The sequence below is a fragment of the Macrotis lagotis genome, chromosome 1, assembly GCF_037893015.1.
Source record: "Macrotis lagotis isolate mMagLag1 chromosome 1, bilby.v1.9.chrom.fasta, whole genome shotgun sequence".
Lineage (NCBI taxonomy): Eukaryota > Metazoa > Chordata > Mammalia > Peramelemorphia > Peramelidae > Macrotis > Macrotis lagotis.
The window spans coordinates 18,083,215-18,102,178 of record NC_133658.1 but is presented as its reverse complement, the minus strand read 5'-3'; the positions used below and the strand labels follow the sequence as shown (position 1 = coordinate 18,102,178).

Genomic DNA, 18,964 nt, shown 5'->3' with positions numbered 1-18,964 from the left:
TGTCCATTATGGGACCTTGCGTCTAATAAGATCTTCAACTCTAAATCTATGATCTCATAGAAGTTATTATTATTCTGTCTATTCTAAGCTGTAGAAAGCTCTGTCCATATTGTGGTTCCAATGTCACTTCTTCAGAATTTGTGACTTTATCAGCTGAGATGTTAGACTTGAAGCCAAGGAACCTGGGTTAGAATTCCACATCTGTTCCTGTCTGACCTCAGACAACTCATTTGTACACTTTGGAGCTTAGATTCCCCATCAAGAAAATAAAGAGGTTGGGCTAAGTGTTCCCTAGGAGCCATTTTAACCTTAAAGCTGAGGAGACAGAGAGGCCCAATGGAGAGAACCCTGATTTTGGAATCATGAAGACCTATGTTCCAACACTATCTGGGGTACCTTTTATCTGACATTGGGCAACTGAGTCAAACTCCCTAGATCTCATTGTCTGGTCTATATCTCTATCTCTAGGTCTCTTCCCCATCCAAGCCTATGATCTATGATCCTATAATCCTCAGCTTTCTATGTCATTTGTTTTAGTGACCACCCAAAGATTGGCACTCACCCAAGGGTCTATTAGCTTGAAGGTTGAAGGTTGTACTTGATAGAACCTATGTCAGAAACACCTTAGCACTGAGTGAGGGAGCATATCCGGTGACCTGGATATGCCTCTTGGATTTCCAAAATACAATCCTACTAAGCTGTTCTCCTGTGGCCACACCTTGGGGAAGTTATAGTAAAGGTGTGAAGTGTTTGAGATGGGGGGGAAAGAGCTAATCCCTTTTGGGTTATCTAATACTAAAGAACAAACAAATCACTTTGCATAGAGGGTTATATGAGAGGCAGCGATGTGTGGTGGAGAGAGAGCATGAGATTTGGAGCCAAGACCTACCTTGAATCCTGTCTTTGTCTCTCTACAACTCTGTAAATAAACCTGGGAGGGCCACTTCCCCTTTTGGGTCAGGGAATTTTTTTTCCATTTTTTTTTTTGTATTCCCAACACCTGATCCCGCCTGACAAATGACGTGAGCTTCATAAAGTCAGATCAGTAAGAATTAATGAAATGCCTATTAATTAATTTCCCAGGGTCAGGCATAATGGGATAAAAAAGGCCATCTTCCCTGCCTTCAAAGAATTTATCTTTTCTTAGGGGACACCACATGCAGATAACTGTCCAAGTCTTCATAATGCCAACTGAATTGATTAAAAATGGGTATGTAGGGGTGACTAGGTGGCGCAGTGGATAGAGCCCCATTGCCTTGCAAAAAAAAATGGGTATGCGATTTTAGGTAACTTTAAAATCCTAGAATCAGTCAGTAAGCCTCTCAGTTTCCAAAATTGCCAAATGGAAATAATAATTATAATAATACCTATCACAGAGTTATGAGGCTCAATGGGATGATATTTGTAGTGCTGGGCCTATATTAGGGATTGAATATGTTATGTGCTTCCTTCTTTTCTTTCTCTTCTCCACACTGCACCACCTGTCTAGTTGCCTCACCAGCTTCTAGAGTGAAGTGCAAATTCCTCTAACTAGAATTAAAGCCTTCAGAGCCTGGTCCAGAATGAACACATGGATTCTTCCCTCATAAACTCTTGAGTTCCAGCCATACTGGTTTCTTTGAACTTCTCCCATTTTCCATCTCCACATTTTTGTGCAGGCTCTTCCCCAGGACAAGGAAAGTTCTCCTTTTTTATCGCCACCTTTTGCAATTCCTTCCTCCTTTCATGTGTCACCCTCTTCTGAGGCTGTTCCTGATTCCACTGTTAGGGCTTCACCCCATTCTCACAAAATCTTTGTTGTGTTTCTATTTGCATTTCATAAGAGTCTGAGATCAAGTTTCAATAAATGTGAATTTTCCTCAAGAGATCTGTTCTTGAAATTCTTAGGAAATGATTCAATGTCCTAGTGCAGAAAGGCTTACTAGGACCTGAACTTGGTGCACCATAGCAGACCAGCAAGGGTAGCAAAGCACGTAGTGGTCTTTCACTTCATTCCCATAGGCCTGACTTCAAGTCGTGCCGCAGACCCTAAGTAGATGTATGATCTTGGACGGGTCACTTGACCCCTCTAGGCCCATTTCCTCAACTATCTAATGAGGTGGTTGGGCCTAAGAGGTCCCTTTCAACTAAATCTTGGATCTTTTCTATTCAGTGATGTTGTTATACAGTTGTCTCCGACCATATTGTCCACGGGATTTTCTTGGTAAGGATACTAGAATGTCGTTTCTTTCTCCAGTGGATGAAGTGACTTCCCCAAGGTCACACAACTAGCAAGTGTCTGAGGCTGGTTTTGAACTCAGGTCTTTCTGACTCCAGGTCCAGCATGGCAAAGATAAGAGCCATTAAATACACACAGCCCTCTTCTAAGACTGACCACTATTTCAATGTGCTTAGTTATCAGTTTTTATAATTGAAGCAGATACATTTGTTTCTTGATTGGTTCCTAATGTTTTCACTTTCCTGGTTTTCCTTTCTAGTTGATCTGTTGGGATTGTTAAATTGGCGTTCCAACTCCCAGAACATAAATCACAACTTAAAGAAGCTAATGGAAGTGGATGGGGGAGAAATTGTAAAGGTAGGGGTGTGTGTGTTTGTGTGTGTGTGTGTGTGTGTGTGTGTGTGCATACAAGCTTAAAAATGTCTTTTTTTGCATAGACTTCTCAATCAATCCATTCACTTGAAATCATGATTTTGTTGTTTGTTGGCTGTATTCATGGTTCTTTTGCCATCTGTCAGGGGGGTGAGTAGGGAGCTCTAATGAGTGGAATTGTCAATCAGTCAATTAATAAACAAAGTCCTGAGTATCTCCAAAAAGGTCAAAGCAGCCTCTGCCCTTAAACGGATCATAATCTAATGAGATAAACAGAATGGATTTGAATGTCATATTTTAAAGACCATTCATTCTCCAGAAACAGAGATAATTCAGTTTAGCATTTAAGATTATTTAAAAAATATTTATTTAAATTATATGCAAGGTCCTCTCCCTCTAATCGCCACATATACTATCCCTTGTAGAAAGTCCATGTCTTTTTCCCCAAGAGTCTCCAGTCATGAAAGTCAGCCCAACCACAAATAAAACAACTTAATTTATATTTTTTTTAAAGTTGAAGCTGAATTCAAATCCAGTCTGAGGTTCTGAATGACTGTGTAACTCTAATCAAGTTACTAAACCTCAGTTTCCTCAGCTATAAAAAAGAGATGATAATAACAGTGCCTATCCCCCAGGGTTGTTATGAGGATGAAATGATAAATATTTCTCAATTCTAGTTACATCATCATTCTCTTTATAATTATAATTATTATCCAAAAATTCTTCTGAGAGCACTTTTCCTATTGTTATGCCGTATGTGATGCATGTGTCAGATACATACATTTATATACAAATAGACTCAGATGGCTTCAGAGGAGAAAGTGAGGCTAGTGATTTAGCACAGCACCCCCTGAATCAAATCCAGTTCATGGAGTTGTTATGGTATCACCTCCCTGATGTCATGGTCTTCTTTGAGAATGAAGGACAAACATCATCATCATCCAGAATATTAATTCTAAATCTGATCCAACTCCACTTCTCAGAGCATCTGGGACAACATAATATAGAAATAGTAAGAACAACAGCTGGCATTTATTAGCATTTTAAGTTTTTCAAATCATCTCATTTGATCTTCATAATTCAATGTGGTCAATGCACTTATTACCCTGTTTTATAGATGATGAAACTGAGGTTTGGAGAGATTACATTGCTAAGCGTCCCACAGGTACTAAGTGTCAGAGACAATTTTAGAGTCAGAAGAAACTGCCTCTCCAGTCCTGTCCCCCTACCAAGTCACAGTAGTGAATCCAAACAAACTCTTCTTCTTTTTCTCTAGTTCCTACAAGATACTCTTGATGCACTTTTTAACATAATGATGGAAATGTCTGACAATGAAACCTATGATTTCCTTGTATTTGATGCACTGGTAAGTGATGAGCACCCAAGATCATAGAAAGGCATGAATCTCAAAGATGGCCCCAGAGGAGTGGTCCCTTTTAGCTGTTTCCCCTCCCTCTGTCTGAGGAAATCATCAAGTCACCGAATCAGAATTGACCTCAAAAGTCAATTGTTTTAACTGGTACCTTAACAAGAATACACTATCTGAAAGCATGATCAACCAGACCTCCATGAAGGGAAACCCAGTACCTCTCAACATAGACCAGCTTTGGTCTGACCAGGACAGGGGATCATAGCTTCCAATTTGGGAGATCATCTGGTCCAATCTCTCACTTTATAAAAGAGGAAGCTTCACACACTTCATCTTCACACAAAGATGAAGAGAGTTGTTCATGGGTCAAAGCTTAGGTTAAAAGCTATGCTTTAGAATAACCTCCTTAAGGCTTAGAGATGAACTTTGATTCTAAAAGGTTGTTTCAGTGAATCAAAAAACCTTGGCCGTTACAGTCAAACTAGTAAACTTCCTCCATAAGCATAGAGACAGACTCTGTGTCTGTCTACTAAGGATCAGTCAACCCAAATCCAGGGACACTCACTGCCAGGGTATCTCCCAGAGAGATGGTCTCAAAGCCAAAAGATCTGGATCTAAGATAGATCAGCAGAGCAATCTACAGAGTGCTGGGTCTGCAGTCAGGAAGACTGGCCACCACAAAAATATTACTAAAAACTTAGGAGTTAGGGGCGGCTAGGTGGTGCAGTAGATAGAGCACCGGCCCTGGAGTCAGGAGTACCTGGGTTCAAATCCGGTCTCAGACACTTACTAAATACCTAGCTGTGTGGCCTTGGGCAAGCCACTTAACCCCATTTGCCTTGCAAACCCCCCCCAAAAAACTTAGGAGTTTTGTGTATGTTTTGTTTTTGGTTTGACAAGTTTTTTATGGTATAATAAAGTAATGATGAGATTAAAAATTTATAATAATTATTTCTAGAAAAGTCTACCCAATCAGCCACAGAGGTCAGATGTTATTTTGCATTCTACATTATAGACTATTATTTTCTTCTGCTTTCATATCTTAAAGGCCACAGGAGATAATGTATAATTTGTAGCTTTACCTGATTATGACAGAATAGGTTCTAAAAAAAGAGAGTAACTAAAGAATAAAGTAGAACAAAGATATTAATCCTTTACTTACTTTCCTGCATGGAATTGCAGTTTCTTCCCACCCCATTCCCCATGAAGCAGGGGGAATAAAAGGTTTAATATAATCATCTATTTTTCCCTTAAACTATTCTATAAAATAATTGCTACTGTTTTAATGGGGTTTATTAGTTAGAGATTAAAATCATTTTTAATGAGTTGGAAGGGATCTCAGAGATTATATAATGTGACTTTTCATTTTGCAGATTTAGTTAAGCGATGGATCAGACCCAATCCACTTGCCCACAGTCACACGGGTCCTAAGTTTCAGGTCAATGGTTGGATATTACAAAAATACAGACATAGATTGCAATAAAGAGAAGCCCCCCTCCTAATTGATGCATCCCAAGTGAATTGGAGAAGTGGTAGATTCCTCTTCATTGAAGACCTTCAAGTAGAATTGGGCTTTTCATTTGTCAGCATGGTTCTAGGTAGCATTTTTGGTCTCATGGACTAGACTAAATGGTCTTCCAGCTCTTAGTTTCTGTGATAGCCAAGTGGCCAGGACTGACGAGGTAGGACTTTAGATGGTTATTCTTGGCTACTTCAATTCAGCAACCATTGGCGGACTCATTACCACCCTGAGAAGTCCTCATCTCCTGGTTTCTTTTACCTCATCCTCCAACCATTTGAGGTGATTGAAGTATTTCTGCTGAGTACCCAGCCAGATTATTTTTTTCTCCTACTTCTTCCTAGAGTCTAGCACTCTGTTATTAATGCAACATAAAGATTACATTAGCTTTTCCGGCCACCACATTGAGCTTTTGGCCCCTCTTTACTTTCATTTCAACCATTCCCTAAAACCCCTGGGCCTTTTTTCAGCCAAACTGCAATCTGCCTGTGGCTCCTCTAGTGTGTATTTGAAAAGTTGCTTTGGGGGGTCCCAAGAGGAAGACTCGGACTTTCATTTCCTAAGAAAATAAAGTGTTCTTTGTCGGGCCATCATTTACAGCTTTATAAAAATAAATACAATAGCACACATTTAACCGGCTACTTGGTGTAACTCACTGGGAGTGGAGATGCAGAGTGTAGACTTGATTCGATGACCTCTAAGAGAAGCTGCTGTGGCATCAACTCTGCAGTGACTTCCTAACCTTTCTGAGTCTCAGTTTCTTCATCTGTAGCATAAGGAGGTTGCACCAGTGGCCTCAGGAGTCGCTCCAGTTCAAAATTGCTAAGCTTTTAACATAAGAACTGGGTTCAGTTCCCACTTTGGATGTTCCATAACTATATGTCCCCAGGTAGGTCAGGAAGGTCTGCATCTTACCTCCTCTAGCAAATGAAGGAGCTGGGCGAGATGTCCTCTGAGGTTTCTTCCAGGGCTCAGTCAATGTTCCTATGGTCCAACAATCATCATGCCTCCTCAGGTGGGGGCTGGGAGAAAGGGACCAGTAAAAACCCCTTTATTGATTGACCCAAAGAACTTAGACTTGGTTATGCTCAACCAGCGCAGGATGGCTAGAAAAGGAAACTCACGTTGAGGGCAGGTTATGGATGAGCCTGGAGCATTCTGTGGGGCCCTGGGAGAGCAGCCCAGATTTGGGGACTGGCAAGTTGCTTTCAGGAGGAAATGACCAGGAACCTTTTTAGCAAGTCTCAACCTTGTCACACGCAGAAGCCCCGGGTTTGGCTTCCCCCTACAATGGAACAGGGGAAGGGGACAGGGAGATCAAGCCCAGACAGAGAGATCCATGTTAGATGGGAGTGGGGAGGCGAGGCGCAATGGGAAGAGCATGCAGGATGGCAGAGCCTTATTGTTGTCTCCTCTGGCAGGTGTTTATTATCTCGCTGATAGGAGACATCAAGTTCCAGCATTTTAATCCTGTACTTGAAACCTACATTTACAAACACTTCAGCGCCACCTTGGCCTACGTGTAAGTAGCAAAACGGGGGCCCTCGCAGCAATCCCTTGGCTTGGGGTCACCTTGGATACCGGGGATGGGTGTGAGCTGAGCCCATCTGGGGGTATGCCTCTGTGTGTGTCTGTGTGTGTGCGTGTGTGTGTGAGACACACGTGTGTATGAGTGAGACATACATGTGTGTGAGAGATAGACACACTTGTGTGTTTGCATATGTATGTAAGTGTGCATGAGAGAGTCAGAGAGACAGACACCTTTGTGTGTGTGTGTGTGTGTGTGTGTGTGTGTGTGTGTGTGTAGGTGTGTGAGAGAGACCTGTGTGAGTTTGTGCGTGTTTGTGTGTGTATGTGAGGGTGTGTGAAAGTCAGAGAGAGAGAGAGAGAGAGAGAGAGAGAGAGAGAGACGTGTGGGGGGGTGAGAGTAAGAGTGGACCCTGAACAAGTCACTTCATCCTGTTTGCCTCAGTTTCCTCATCTGTCAAATGAACTGGAGAAGGAAACAGTCAACTTCAAAATCTCTTTACCCAAAAAAAATCACCCACATGGGGGTCATGAAGAGCTGTGTATAACTGAACAACTTCAGTTTTCCAGACTTTGTACTTAGGAGATCCTTACACCAATGAACTAAATCACAGGTCCAATCCCTATTTACATATCATATCTCCCATATTAATAAGGTCCTGGAGGGCAGAAACTTTTTTAGACCTTTCACCTTATATCCAAGCACCTAAAAGAATCCTTGACCACAAAGTAGGCATTTGGATGATGGATGCTTTTTGAATCGAATTAAATAACATTAACAGAACCAAAGAAGGTACCATTCATCTCTACCAAAAGGAGCAGGGAAGTTTACTAGGGCTCTGAACACATTTTCTCCTGAGTCTCTTCAATCAGGATTCAATCAAGGGGCAGCTAGGTGGTGCACCAGCCCTGAAGTCAGGAGGACCTGGGTTCAAATCCAGTCTCAGACATTTAATAATTACCTAGCTGTGTGGCCTTGGGCAAGCCACTTAACCCCATTGCCTTGCAAAAAACCTAAAAAAAAGGATTCAAACAAGAGTGAGAGTTTTTAACCTGGGATCTATAAACTTTGGCACACACACACACAGTGTTTCTGTGTGTGGGCGTGCGTGTGTGTGTGTGTATGTGTGTTCATGTATATGTGTAAATATATTTATATATGCACACACATATGGCCATTGATTTCCTTTGGAACTCATTATATTTGTTTTGTGAGGTTCCGTAGGCTTCAGACTGTCCAAAGGACTCTCTGCAAATGTAAAGGACTTTAATAAAAAAAAAATGATAAATCATGAATAATAATATCAAATACAGTAGGTGTTTACCAAATGCTCGTTCCCTTCCCCTCATCTACAAAGTGGGGATGACCACCCCAGAAGATCAGGAATGGATCTTAAGGGATAGCTAGGTAGTGCAGCTGGAGTTACAAGGGCCTGAGTTCAAATCCAGTTTCAGACACTTAATAATTAACTGTGTGACCTTGGGCAAGTCACTTAACCCCATTTTTGCAAAAGTAAAAAGAAAAAACACAAACAAACAAACGGGCCTAGGAAGCTCTTTTCTATCGGTTAACCTTTGGCGCTCTGTGCAACTCTGGAAGATGATCAGCCATGGAGGAAGTGCCAATCTACCCTGGTACAGGGAGTTTCTTCACCCAGGAGTAGCCATGGTAATGAATTAATTATTGGTCAGATCCTTATCCCTATCTCTCATGGTTGCCGCAAGAAACAAAGGAAATAATTACCTTAAAAAAAAATAAGCATCATGTTCCAGGCCCTGTATTTGCTTCTCGGAATACCAGAGAGAACTTGAAACAATACCTGCCTGCCTGCCTACCTTCTCAAGGAGTTTCCATTCTTCTGACCAAGAGGATGTAAAACCACAGACACATAGAAATACTTGAGCTCTGGGGGGGGGGGTTGTAAAACTCAAAATAAATAAAATCTTTCTTAAAAAATAAAATACATGGGGGAAAAAAGAAATACTTGAGCTCTACTCTTCATTAATGAGGATACTGCCAATTGCCCCCCTGACTCCCATGCCCATCTTAGGCAACCTTGGCCTGGGTCTTCCCACAAATCCTCAACAGGAGATTCCTCTCAACTTACTTTGATGAGCCACTAGTTCTCTAGTTAGAATGACTACAGTGAAACTAATAACTCAATCAATAATCAATTCGTAATCATCCATTAAGTATCTACCATGTCCTAAGCACTAGAAATAAAAAAAAAAGGCAATCCTACCCTCGAGAAGTTTACAGACTAATGGCAGCACTTACAATCTGATTCTAAAGGATTACCCCTTTTAACAAACTAAACAAAATACAATTGAAAAGGAGAAAGAATGAGGGGGAAAATCTGCAAAATGAATCCTATGCATATAAAGTATTCCCCACCATGTTCCCTCCCACTTTTCATTGGTTAGCACCAGATTATAAATTGCAGAATTGTTTTAAGGTCAGTTACTACCATTTTTTGATGCTGTTCATTTGTTTTTGGTTGTGTCTCACTCTTCATGTCCCTTTATATGGTTTTCTTGGAACAGATACTAGAATGGCTTGCCATTTTTCTTTTCCAGCTCATTTCTCAGATGAGGAAACTGAGGCAAGTAGGGTCAAGTGACTTGCCCAGTGTCTGAGGTCAGATATGAACACAGGTGTCACACTTTATCCAGCTAGATGCCCCACAACAACAGTAAGAACAACCCACTATGGGGCGGCTAGGTGGTGCAGTTGATAGAGCCCTGGAGTCAGGAGGACCTGAGTTCTAATGTGACTTCAGACACTTAATAATTGCCTAGCTGTGTGGCCTTGGGTAAGCCACTTAACCCCCTTGCCTTGCAAAAAAAAGCAAAACCCAACCACTACTACTTTTAGAAACCACCACTACTACTGCTACTACCACCACCACCACCACCACTACTACTACTACTACTACTACTACTGCTGCTGCTGCTGCTGCTGCTAGCAATAATAATACTTTGAGGTTTACAACCCACTTTGCATACAACCTCCTTTTATTTAGTAAGGTGCTAGATATATGAAAAATGAAAGATGGCACAGTCATGGACCTTGCAGTCTGCTAAGGGTTGGGGGACAATGATCACCACAAGAATAATAATTAACACATTAAAGTTTGCCTCTGAGCAATTCCCTTTTTATATAGATGGGGAAATTGGGTCTTTTATAGAAAATAGAGAAAAAGAATAATGATGGAGAAAAGAAGTCCAGAAAAAGAGCTTTGCTGGAAAAATTGGAGTAGAAAGCAGTGAGTTTCAGCTAATAAGAGGAGGGATATTGGGAGAGATGCCATTAGAATCAGACCTGGAAGGAAAGGGAAGACTCATTGAGCAAAGATGAGAAGGGAGAAGGAGCTAAATTTGCAATCAGAAAGATCTGGGGCCGTCTCCCATCTCTGACTTTTACCACCTCTGCTATCCTAGGCAACTTATGTGACCTCTCTCAGCCTCAGTTTCTTCATCTGTAAATTGGGAGTAATGAAAGTATCTCTCTCCTAGTATTAATGCGAGACTAACAATCATGACTATTTATTTGTAAACCTTGAAGTTCTAGGTAGCCATGATCTATAATTAAGGATCATCTGGGGCAAGGACCCTGTGTGAAGGCATAGAGGAAGACTTGGGGGCACCCCGGTCTTAGAGTTTGTCGGAATCCTAGACCATGTAAAGAAGAATCATGCTAAGTAAGACTGCCAGTGTAGGTTGGAGCTGGATGGTGGCTTAGTCTTTTATCCAGGCTGACAGTAAGAAACTATTGAAGGCATAAAGATTAAGTGAGGTGATAATTATAAGGAATTGAGCATGCTCAAGTTTACAGGTTGGTAAAGTGAGTCCCAGAGAATTGAGTTTGCTTTTGCTTACTCATAACTTATTCTTAAGAAGCCCTTATCCCCTCGATCCAGGGGGGCCGGGTTTCCTTTTTTAGCAGAGTGGGGGGGATATGTTATTCAGATTTCACTTTATGATGTGATTTTTCTCTCTTTTTTTCCCCTTTTCTTGTCCTTCTAAGGAAACTCACCAAAGTATTGAACCATTATGTGGGTAATGCTGAGGACTCTAGCAAGACAGATTTGCTCTTTGCTGCCTTGAAAGCTTTGAAGTATCTCTTCAGATTCATTGTCCAGTCCCGTGTCCTGTACCTCAGGTAATGAATGCACGTTAAACCGGTTGGTACCTCGAAGCCTTGGACCATAGAGTAGGAGTCTCAAATCCAACTTTCTGGCCCATGCAAGAATACCTTGATAGATGGTTTTTCAATTCCTTTCCTTCTTTCTTTTTCTTTACTTTCTCTCCCCCTTCTTTTCCTTTCCCTTTTCCTCACTTCCCATCTCTTCCCTTCCCTTCTTTCCTCAGTCATCTTTACTTCAATTTCACTTCACATATCTTCTTCTCTCTTCTTTCCCTCCTCTTTTCCTTTCATGTCTCCTTTTTCCCTTCTACTAACTTCTCCCTTCATTTCTACTATCTCCCCACCACACTCTTTTTCTGCCTCCCAGAGAGCTCCTTGCTACTCATCTACTCCATGACCCAATAGACAGTAAGCTCCTTGAGGGCAGGGTCTTTATGGGTCCCAGGCCCATGAGATGTCTTTTGTGCGTTCTGAAAATTATGGCAAACTCACAATTTGATAGGCAACTCTTTCAGTTTTTGGAAAATTAAGATTATTGGAGAAACATTATTATTTCTGGGACTAGGGATGTACATCAAACTAGTGGTTTACTGGAAGGCAGGAATTTATTGTTCATTGATTATTCCCGAAGGGGATCAATTGTATCAGAGGGTCTCCCCTCTCTTGACTTGCAGGTGAATTAGATTTAAAAATGAGGGAGAGTTGTGCAAAGTTATCTGGCTCAGTTTCTCCTCGGTGAATAAACCACCTCTACCAAAGCGGGTCAGCACGTTCCCTGCAACTTATAGTCTTGGAGAGCTGTCTGAAACACTGAATAGTTAAATGACTGACCCAAGGTCATATGGTCAAGATACGTCAAAGGCAAAACTTGAACTCGGGTCTTAGGTCAGCTATTTAATCTATACTAAGATGGCTCCTATTTTGTAAAAGGTGCTGAAATTTTCATCCTTGGAACATTGAGGAGTTTGTCCTAGAGCTGCCCTTTGAAACTTCTCAGAGTAAACTTTTCAGAACTGAAGATGCAGACAGTGGTCAGACAACCATTCCCTATGAAATCCATTGGAAATGATATAAGGCAGTGGTCTTCAAGGAGTGAAGCTGTACTATTGCCCATAAGAGGAAATGTTTTATTTTGTTTAATATTAATTTCATCTTGTCCAGCATATCAGCAAAACTGGTCTACAAATCTGGAATTTCCAAAGGATTCCCCAACAAAAACAATTGTTTGTATTCAAGGGAAATCACATGATTCTCCCATTTCCTCCATTGTATTACCAAGGTCACTGCATGGTGCACCATGGTCCTTGATGGTCCAGTCAATGTGAGAACTACTTCCTTAAAAGATTCCATTACTGCCATTTGCTTCCATTGTTATTTTTTTTTTTTTAGGTTTCTTTTGCAAGGCAAACGGGGTTAAGTGGCTTGTCCAAGGCCACACGGCTAGGTAATTATTAAGTGTCTGAGACTGGATTTGAACCCAGGTACTCCTGACTCCAGGGCCAGTGTTTTATCCACTATGCCACCTAGCCACCCCCATTGTTATTTTTAATAATATAATCAATTTATAGATTGATTACTCAAATTAATTGATTATTAAGCCTCTACATGAGGTTGATATGCTAAAGCCATCCCTCAGAGAAGGATGTCTTTTTTCACATGTGCCTTAAATCTTTCCTTTTTTAAAAACTTTTATTTATTTAAGGCAATGGGGTTAAGTGGCTTGCGCAAGGTCACACAGCTAAGCAATTATTCAGTGTCTGAGACCGGATTTGAACTCAGGTCCTCCTGACTCCAGGGCCTGTGCTCTATCCACTGTGCCACCTAGCTGCCCTTAAATCTCTTCTTTAGGTGTTACACCCCAGGTTACCTCTCCATTCTCCAAGGCCTCATCTCAAGACCCCTGAGTAGGCTAGCTGCCCCCTTTGTGATACATCTGAGTTGCCAGTGTCCCCACAAATAAAAAATGAGGTTTCCAGAACTGAATTCAAGAACACTTTATAATTCATTAAGGGCCTATGAATTCACCAGTGGAGGAACTCCTTCCACTAAGAGCATTTTACTGCCCTATGCTAAATTATTATTTTCTGAGGCTCAGTAATATTAAGTGGTCTTGCCATGGTTGCACCCCTTCTAAATGTCTAATCAGGATTTGAACCCAGGACTTTTAGAGTACAAGTGCAGAACTCAATCTACCATGGATTGAATAAGTCCCACCTTGTTTTAAATAGCTATCACTTTACACAGTGCCTGAAACATAATAGGAACTGCCTTCCTTTCTTCTTTCCATCCTTATTTCTTTTTTCCTTTCATTTTTTCTTTTATTCTTTATCTTTCCTTTTTTTTCTTTCTCTGATATCATTGTTCTAGGGAACTCACTCAATCTCCCTCAATGCCACTCAATTTATGACATTGTGAGCATTGCCCTTACTAGGACAGGGTACAGTGGGAACATTTCATTTGATTGTATTGGTTTCTATTTTGTAAGTGAGGTTGAGGTTATGATGAGAAACTTAGTGAAATGTCTTGCTAGTATCTAGATTTCATTTGGAATTTGTTTCTGTTTGTTTGACTGTTTTTTTATTCACATACATAGTTTGCAAATAAAAATCTTGAAATCTCTTTTTCACAAACCCTTCTATTAACTTCATGTCCTTCCTCTCTTGTACTTGGGGAGATTTTTTTAAGTACAGGACAAAGGATTCATTATTAAATTACATCAGCTAATTTCTTTCCTATTGCAGGAAATTAGCGCAAGTCCTCTTTAATCTCTTATCCAGACTTTTTGAATTTCAATTCAGTCATTCGCTGCATTGGATGCATCATCTCTAAATTTGATAACCCTCTGACCTATGTCTTTTCTCAAGGGTTTATAAAAATATTGAACAAGGTGAGACTGAGAATAGATCCTTGGGATGTACCATCCCAGACTGCTAACCCTGTTGCCCTATTATTGAACTAGCTATGAATCCCTCTAATTATCCAGGATCCCTGTCTGCATCTTAGGAGTGACTATATCAGGAGTGACTTTCCTAGAATTCAGATATAGCATAGCCATGAAATTGCCCTGATCCAGCATGAATGAATGAATGAATTTTTAAAAGTTTTATTTAGCAGGCACTTATCTCCTGTTATCCCTCCCACTAGAATGCGAGTTCCTGGGGGAGAGGAATCCTACTTTCTGAAGTTTTTTTTTCTTTCTCCCAGTGGTATGCATACAGTACTTTTTCCCTCATTTTTTTTCTTTATTTTTCCACTTTCATGTAGTGGTAGTTTTCAACAATCATTTTTTTTAATTCTTTTTTTTTTAGGCTTTTTTTTTTGCAAGGCAAATGTAGTTAAGTGGCTTGCCCAAGGACACACAGCTAGGTAATTATTAAGTGCCTGAGGCTGGATTTGAACCCTGCTACTCCCGACTCCAGGGCTGGTACTCTAGTCATTGTGCCACCTAGCTGCCCCTCAGCAATTTTTTTTTACATTTTTCTCCTTCCTTCCACCCACTCCTGATAGAAAAAAAAATGTAATATAAACTCTATATCTATAACCATGCTAAACAAAGATCCATATTATAGGTACTTTTGGAACTCTTGTTATCTTGTCGATCCATAGATTATAGTTGGGGCTACAAATATACAAGAAAGATAATCCCTACCCCCATACCAAAAGAGCAAACAACTCAAAAAAAGGGAATGGTGACTCAGGAAGAGAGGGTTGGCATGAGAAGATATGAGGAATGGGGAGTGGATCCACTAGGCAATCAATGAACACACCCTTTCTAGAAACAATAGCACTATTGGTTGAATTAATGTACCATGAACTGGAGGTGGTGGAGAAGGGGCTGGGGAGACATTCATTGAGCCTCTGAAGAGATGGTCAGAATTGCCATAGCCTGTTCATTTATCAGATTAGTTCAGAATAACCTATCCATAATGAATCCCTGCTGTCACCTGGTAATTACCAATTCCCTTTCTAAATTCTTGTAAACCATCTGCTTTCTCTCCCAGTCTAGAATTTTCTAAGGGTTAACATCAAACGCACTTGTGGAATCCACCTTTTTTCCCCTTGGATTTCCCCATGCTGTATCTCCTGTACTCAATGGTGCTTTATAGCTAATATTCTCATTGCACAACCACACCTGCAAATTCCTTAAGAGTGAGTGGCAAAAATGAGATCATGGAAAAAGTGCAGGGCTATGACTGACCCTTCATTCACTTTTATGTATCCTCAGGCCAGTCATTTAACCTCTCAAGGGTTTAGTTCCCTATCTGTAAAAATGGGGAAAATATTACTATGTGTCTTGATTCAAGCCTCAGAAAAGGTTCATGTGGGGATCCAATGAGACACTCAACATAAGAGGTTTTTTAAATGTAAGGGGATGTTCTTGTAATGATGCAATTAAATCTGTTAGAAGTCATCTGAGAATATCTAGCATTTAGGTAGCACTTGGAGATTTGCAGAATACTTTATAAATATAATTTCATTCAGTCCTTACAACAACCTGTAGAGGTAGGTGCTGTTAGAATAAGATTTGAATTTGGTTCTTCCTGTAGGCTAGACCTGGAGTCCAGAAAACTCATCTTCTTGAGTTCAAATGCCATTTCAGATAGTCACTAGCTGTGTGACCTTGGGCAAGGCACTTAACCCTTGTTTGCCTTGGTTTTCCCATTCTGGAAAATGAGCTGGAGAAGACAATGGAAAACCACTCCACCATTTTTTTCCCAAGAGCAACAACAACAATGGCAATAAATGTTATTAGCATTATTGCTCTAATTATAATTTTTATCAATCTTAATTTGGGTCATAGATAGACCTGAGGAAAATATATTCCCGAAAGGTCAGGGGAATTATAATTATTACATCAAAAATGAAATTCTATATTGATGAGGTAGAAAATGATGAAATGATGAGAGAGTGTAACGTGTTGACCCAGGAGATGGTGACAAGATGAAAATAAAGTCACACAGCCAATTGGTTCCCGTTGTGTCCAGCTGACATTGCTGAAGAAGGGCAGGGCTTGGTTCCCTTTTGCCTTTCTAACCCTAGAACCTAGCTGAGTGCTTGGCCTACAGGAGGTGCCCAATACTGTATAACGATTTGAACATAAGCATTTTGTCAATAAGGTAAAAAGCTCAAATGAGCTGAGGCTTGACCAGGACAATGAAGACAGTGAATGGGTACTTGTGATTTTTCAAAAACTTAGTTCAGGGTAATGTTGTTGTTGCTTGTCCTTTGTTCTTTTTAAAATTTCATTTATTTAAGGCAATGGTGTTAAGTGACTTGCTCAAGGTCACACAGGTAGGCAATTATTAAGTGTCTGAGGTTGGATTTGAACTCAGGTCCTCCTGTCTCCAGGACCAGTGCTCCATCCACTGTGCCACCTAGCTGCCCCTGTCCTTTGTTCTTGAAGAAGACCATGACATCAGGGAGGTGATACCATGACAAGTAAATGAATTGAATTTGAGTGAGGGGGCTCTGTGCTAAGTCTCCAACCTCACTTTCTCCTCCAGAGCCACCTGGGTCCAATGGCCAGATATGATTTAGGATGATGAGATGGTCCCAAATGTAGTTCAGGGTAAAAATAAGGAAGGAAAAGACCCATTGCTTGAGGAAGGTGTGGCAAGATCTGGTAGAGGGAATAAGAACTGTCCAGCTTCTCTTCTGTGGAGGACGGTTTGCAACCAAGAAGGAGTCGGCCAGACATAATTAAGAGGGAATGGAGAGGCAAAACAGTTAAGTCTGTGAGAGAAGGCCGAGCTATGGTACATGAGTTCAAGACTCTGGCCCAAATTACAAAGGCTAAAAATCATAATTAGAGCAACAATACTAATAACATTTGTTCCTGTTGGTATTCATGAAACTGGAACAATGAACAGAAATAAAGGGTTCGTAACAAAGCCTATTTCCCAGTGTTGTTGGAAGGATAAAATGAGATTGTATTTGTAAGTACTTAGCACCAAGGCCTGTCACACAATAGGCTCTATCACATAGTAAGCCAGCTATCAAGGAGTATAATTGTCTCCTTCCTTAGAGTGTGCTACCTTTAGAATAAGGACTTGGTTTCAATTGTTAATAAATGTCTGATCAAAAGATGAAAGTGAAAAAAAGGTAGTTTTCTTTTTCTTTTTAACTCAGAAAACTTACTTATGGTATGGGACTTACTCATGATATTGGAACTTGAACCCAAAGCTTTTGATTCCCGGGTCAGGATTCTTCCTATTACCTTCCATTATGGAAATGAATCCCAAGATACATGAGGACCTTTCTTTGCTAATTTGTTCACTTTTCCTTTTCTGTCTTTGAAATCCTTTCTCTGGTTTTAAAGAATAACCATCCTTTTGTCTGCTTTTCATGGTCTGGGTGTCCAAACTTGACCAGCCTTACTAAGATCAAACCTTGGTACTGGTTCTTTACAAGAAAAATGGTTCGAGTGGGACAAGCATTCTAAGATTTAGAACTGTCAAAAAGAGAGCAGGTTACCTTGGGAGATGGTAGCTTCTTCCTCAATCATTTGGAGCTCTTCAAGAAGCTGCTAAATGACTACTGGGGGGAAGAAGTAAAGGACAAGAGAATAAACATTTTATAGAGTGTCTACTTTAGACCAGACACTGGACTATGCACTTGATAAACATCTCATTTAATATCAGTTATCTATCTGTTCATGCATCTATACATCCAAGTAATTATCTCTATTTATCCAACTAACTCTATCATCTATAGATTGATCCATCCTTGTATCTATGTCTGTCTTTCTATCCAACTATCTATCTATCATCTATCGATCATCTATCGGTGACTAGCTAGCTAGTGTTATCCATCTATCCCATCCAATGTTCCTATCTCTCTCTCTCTCTCTCTCTCTCTCTCTCTCTCTCTCTCTCTCTCTCTCTGACTCATTGTAGGGCGGGTTACAGTGACAATTCTCATTCAGATCCAGGTTGAACTAAAATGATACCTGAGGTCCTTTCCAATACTGAGATTCAGGGATGCCATGATGGGGCATCCTCTTCAACACCTCCTTTCACCGAGGGAATGCTGCTATCTGATGCCATTGTGACAAACTACAGACCGTTCCGTTAGCCAGTCCAACTACCATGGCTACACTGCACACTTCCCTGTAGGTCTTGGACAGTCCCTCTCAATCAGCTGCCGGCTCCCTCATCTCCCCCTTCCCTCTGGAGTAGCTCCCTCCATTCTGATCCTTGTCATCGTTAGTCAGGCCACCATCTGTCCCACCATTACTTCCTAAGGTGCTGAGGACCTAGCCATCAGCCCTGCTAGTGAAATCTAAGTGAACCTAAGTATTCCCTGGCCTTTCCACTGTTTTGATTCTTCAGATTAGATGCAAGTAGCTTCAGAGCAGGGACAATCTCATTTTCTCTCTATGTCCCCAATGCTTAATTAATGGTTTGCCATTCCAGGCTTGGCCAAATGGGGAGCACTGGTTACAGACTAGCATTTCTCAAAATATTTCCCTGCTTTCCTCCAGATTTTAGCCATCTCAGGTTATTCACCTAGATCCTATCAAATCTAAAAGAATCAATAGCTCACATTTATATAGCACTCTAAGGTTGACAAAAAAAAATACTATTTCATTTGATCTTTTCAACTACTCTGGGAGATAGGTGCTATTTATTATTATGTTCTTTTTACAGAGGAAGAAACTAAGGCAGTCAAAGTTTAAATAGCATTTACAGTTACACAGTTAATAAGTATCTGAGACTGGATTTGAACTCAGGTCTTCCTGACTAAGAGATCTAAGGCCTTATTCATTGTCTCACCTAGTTACCTCTTGTTTTCGTCCTAGATAAGAAGAGA

At 40.6% G+C, this 18,964-nt stretch overlaps 1 protein-coding gene across 1 annotated transcript in view; it reads left to right on the top strand.

Moving 5' to 3' along the window:
* DOCK5 (dedicator of cytokinesis 5) overlaps positions 1 to 18,964 on the top strand; it is a 244,156-nt gene that overhangs the window by 154,712 nt on the left and 70,480 nt on the right. The window contains exons 19-22 of the mRNA XM_074195275.1: positions 2,478 to 2,575; positions 3,867 to 3,956; positions 6,900 to 7,000; positions 11,033 to 11,167. Coding sequence (XP_074051376.1) covers positions 2,478 to 2,575; positions 3,867 to 3,956; positions 6,900 to 7,000; positions 11,033 to 11,167 — 424 coding nt within the window. The remainder of the gene's footprint in view (positions 1 to 2,477; positions 2,576 to 3,866; positions 3,957 to 6,899; positions 7,001 to 11,032; positions 11,168 to 18,964) is intronic.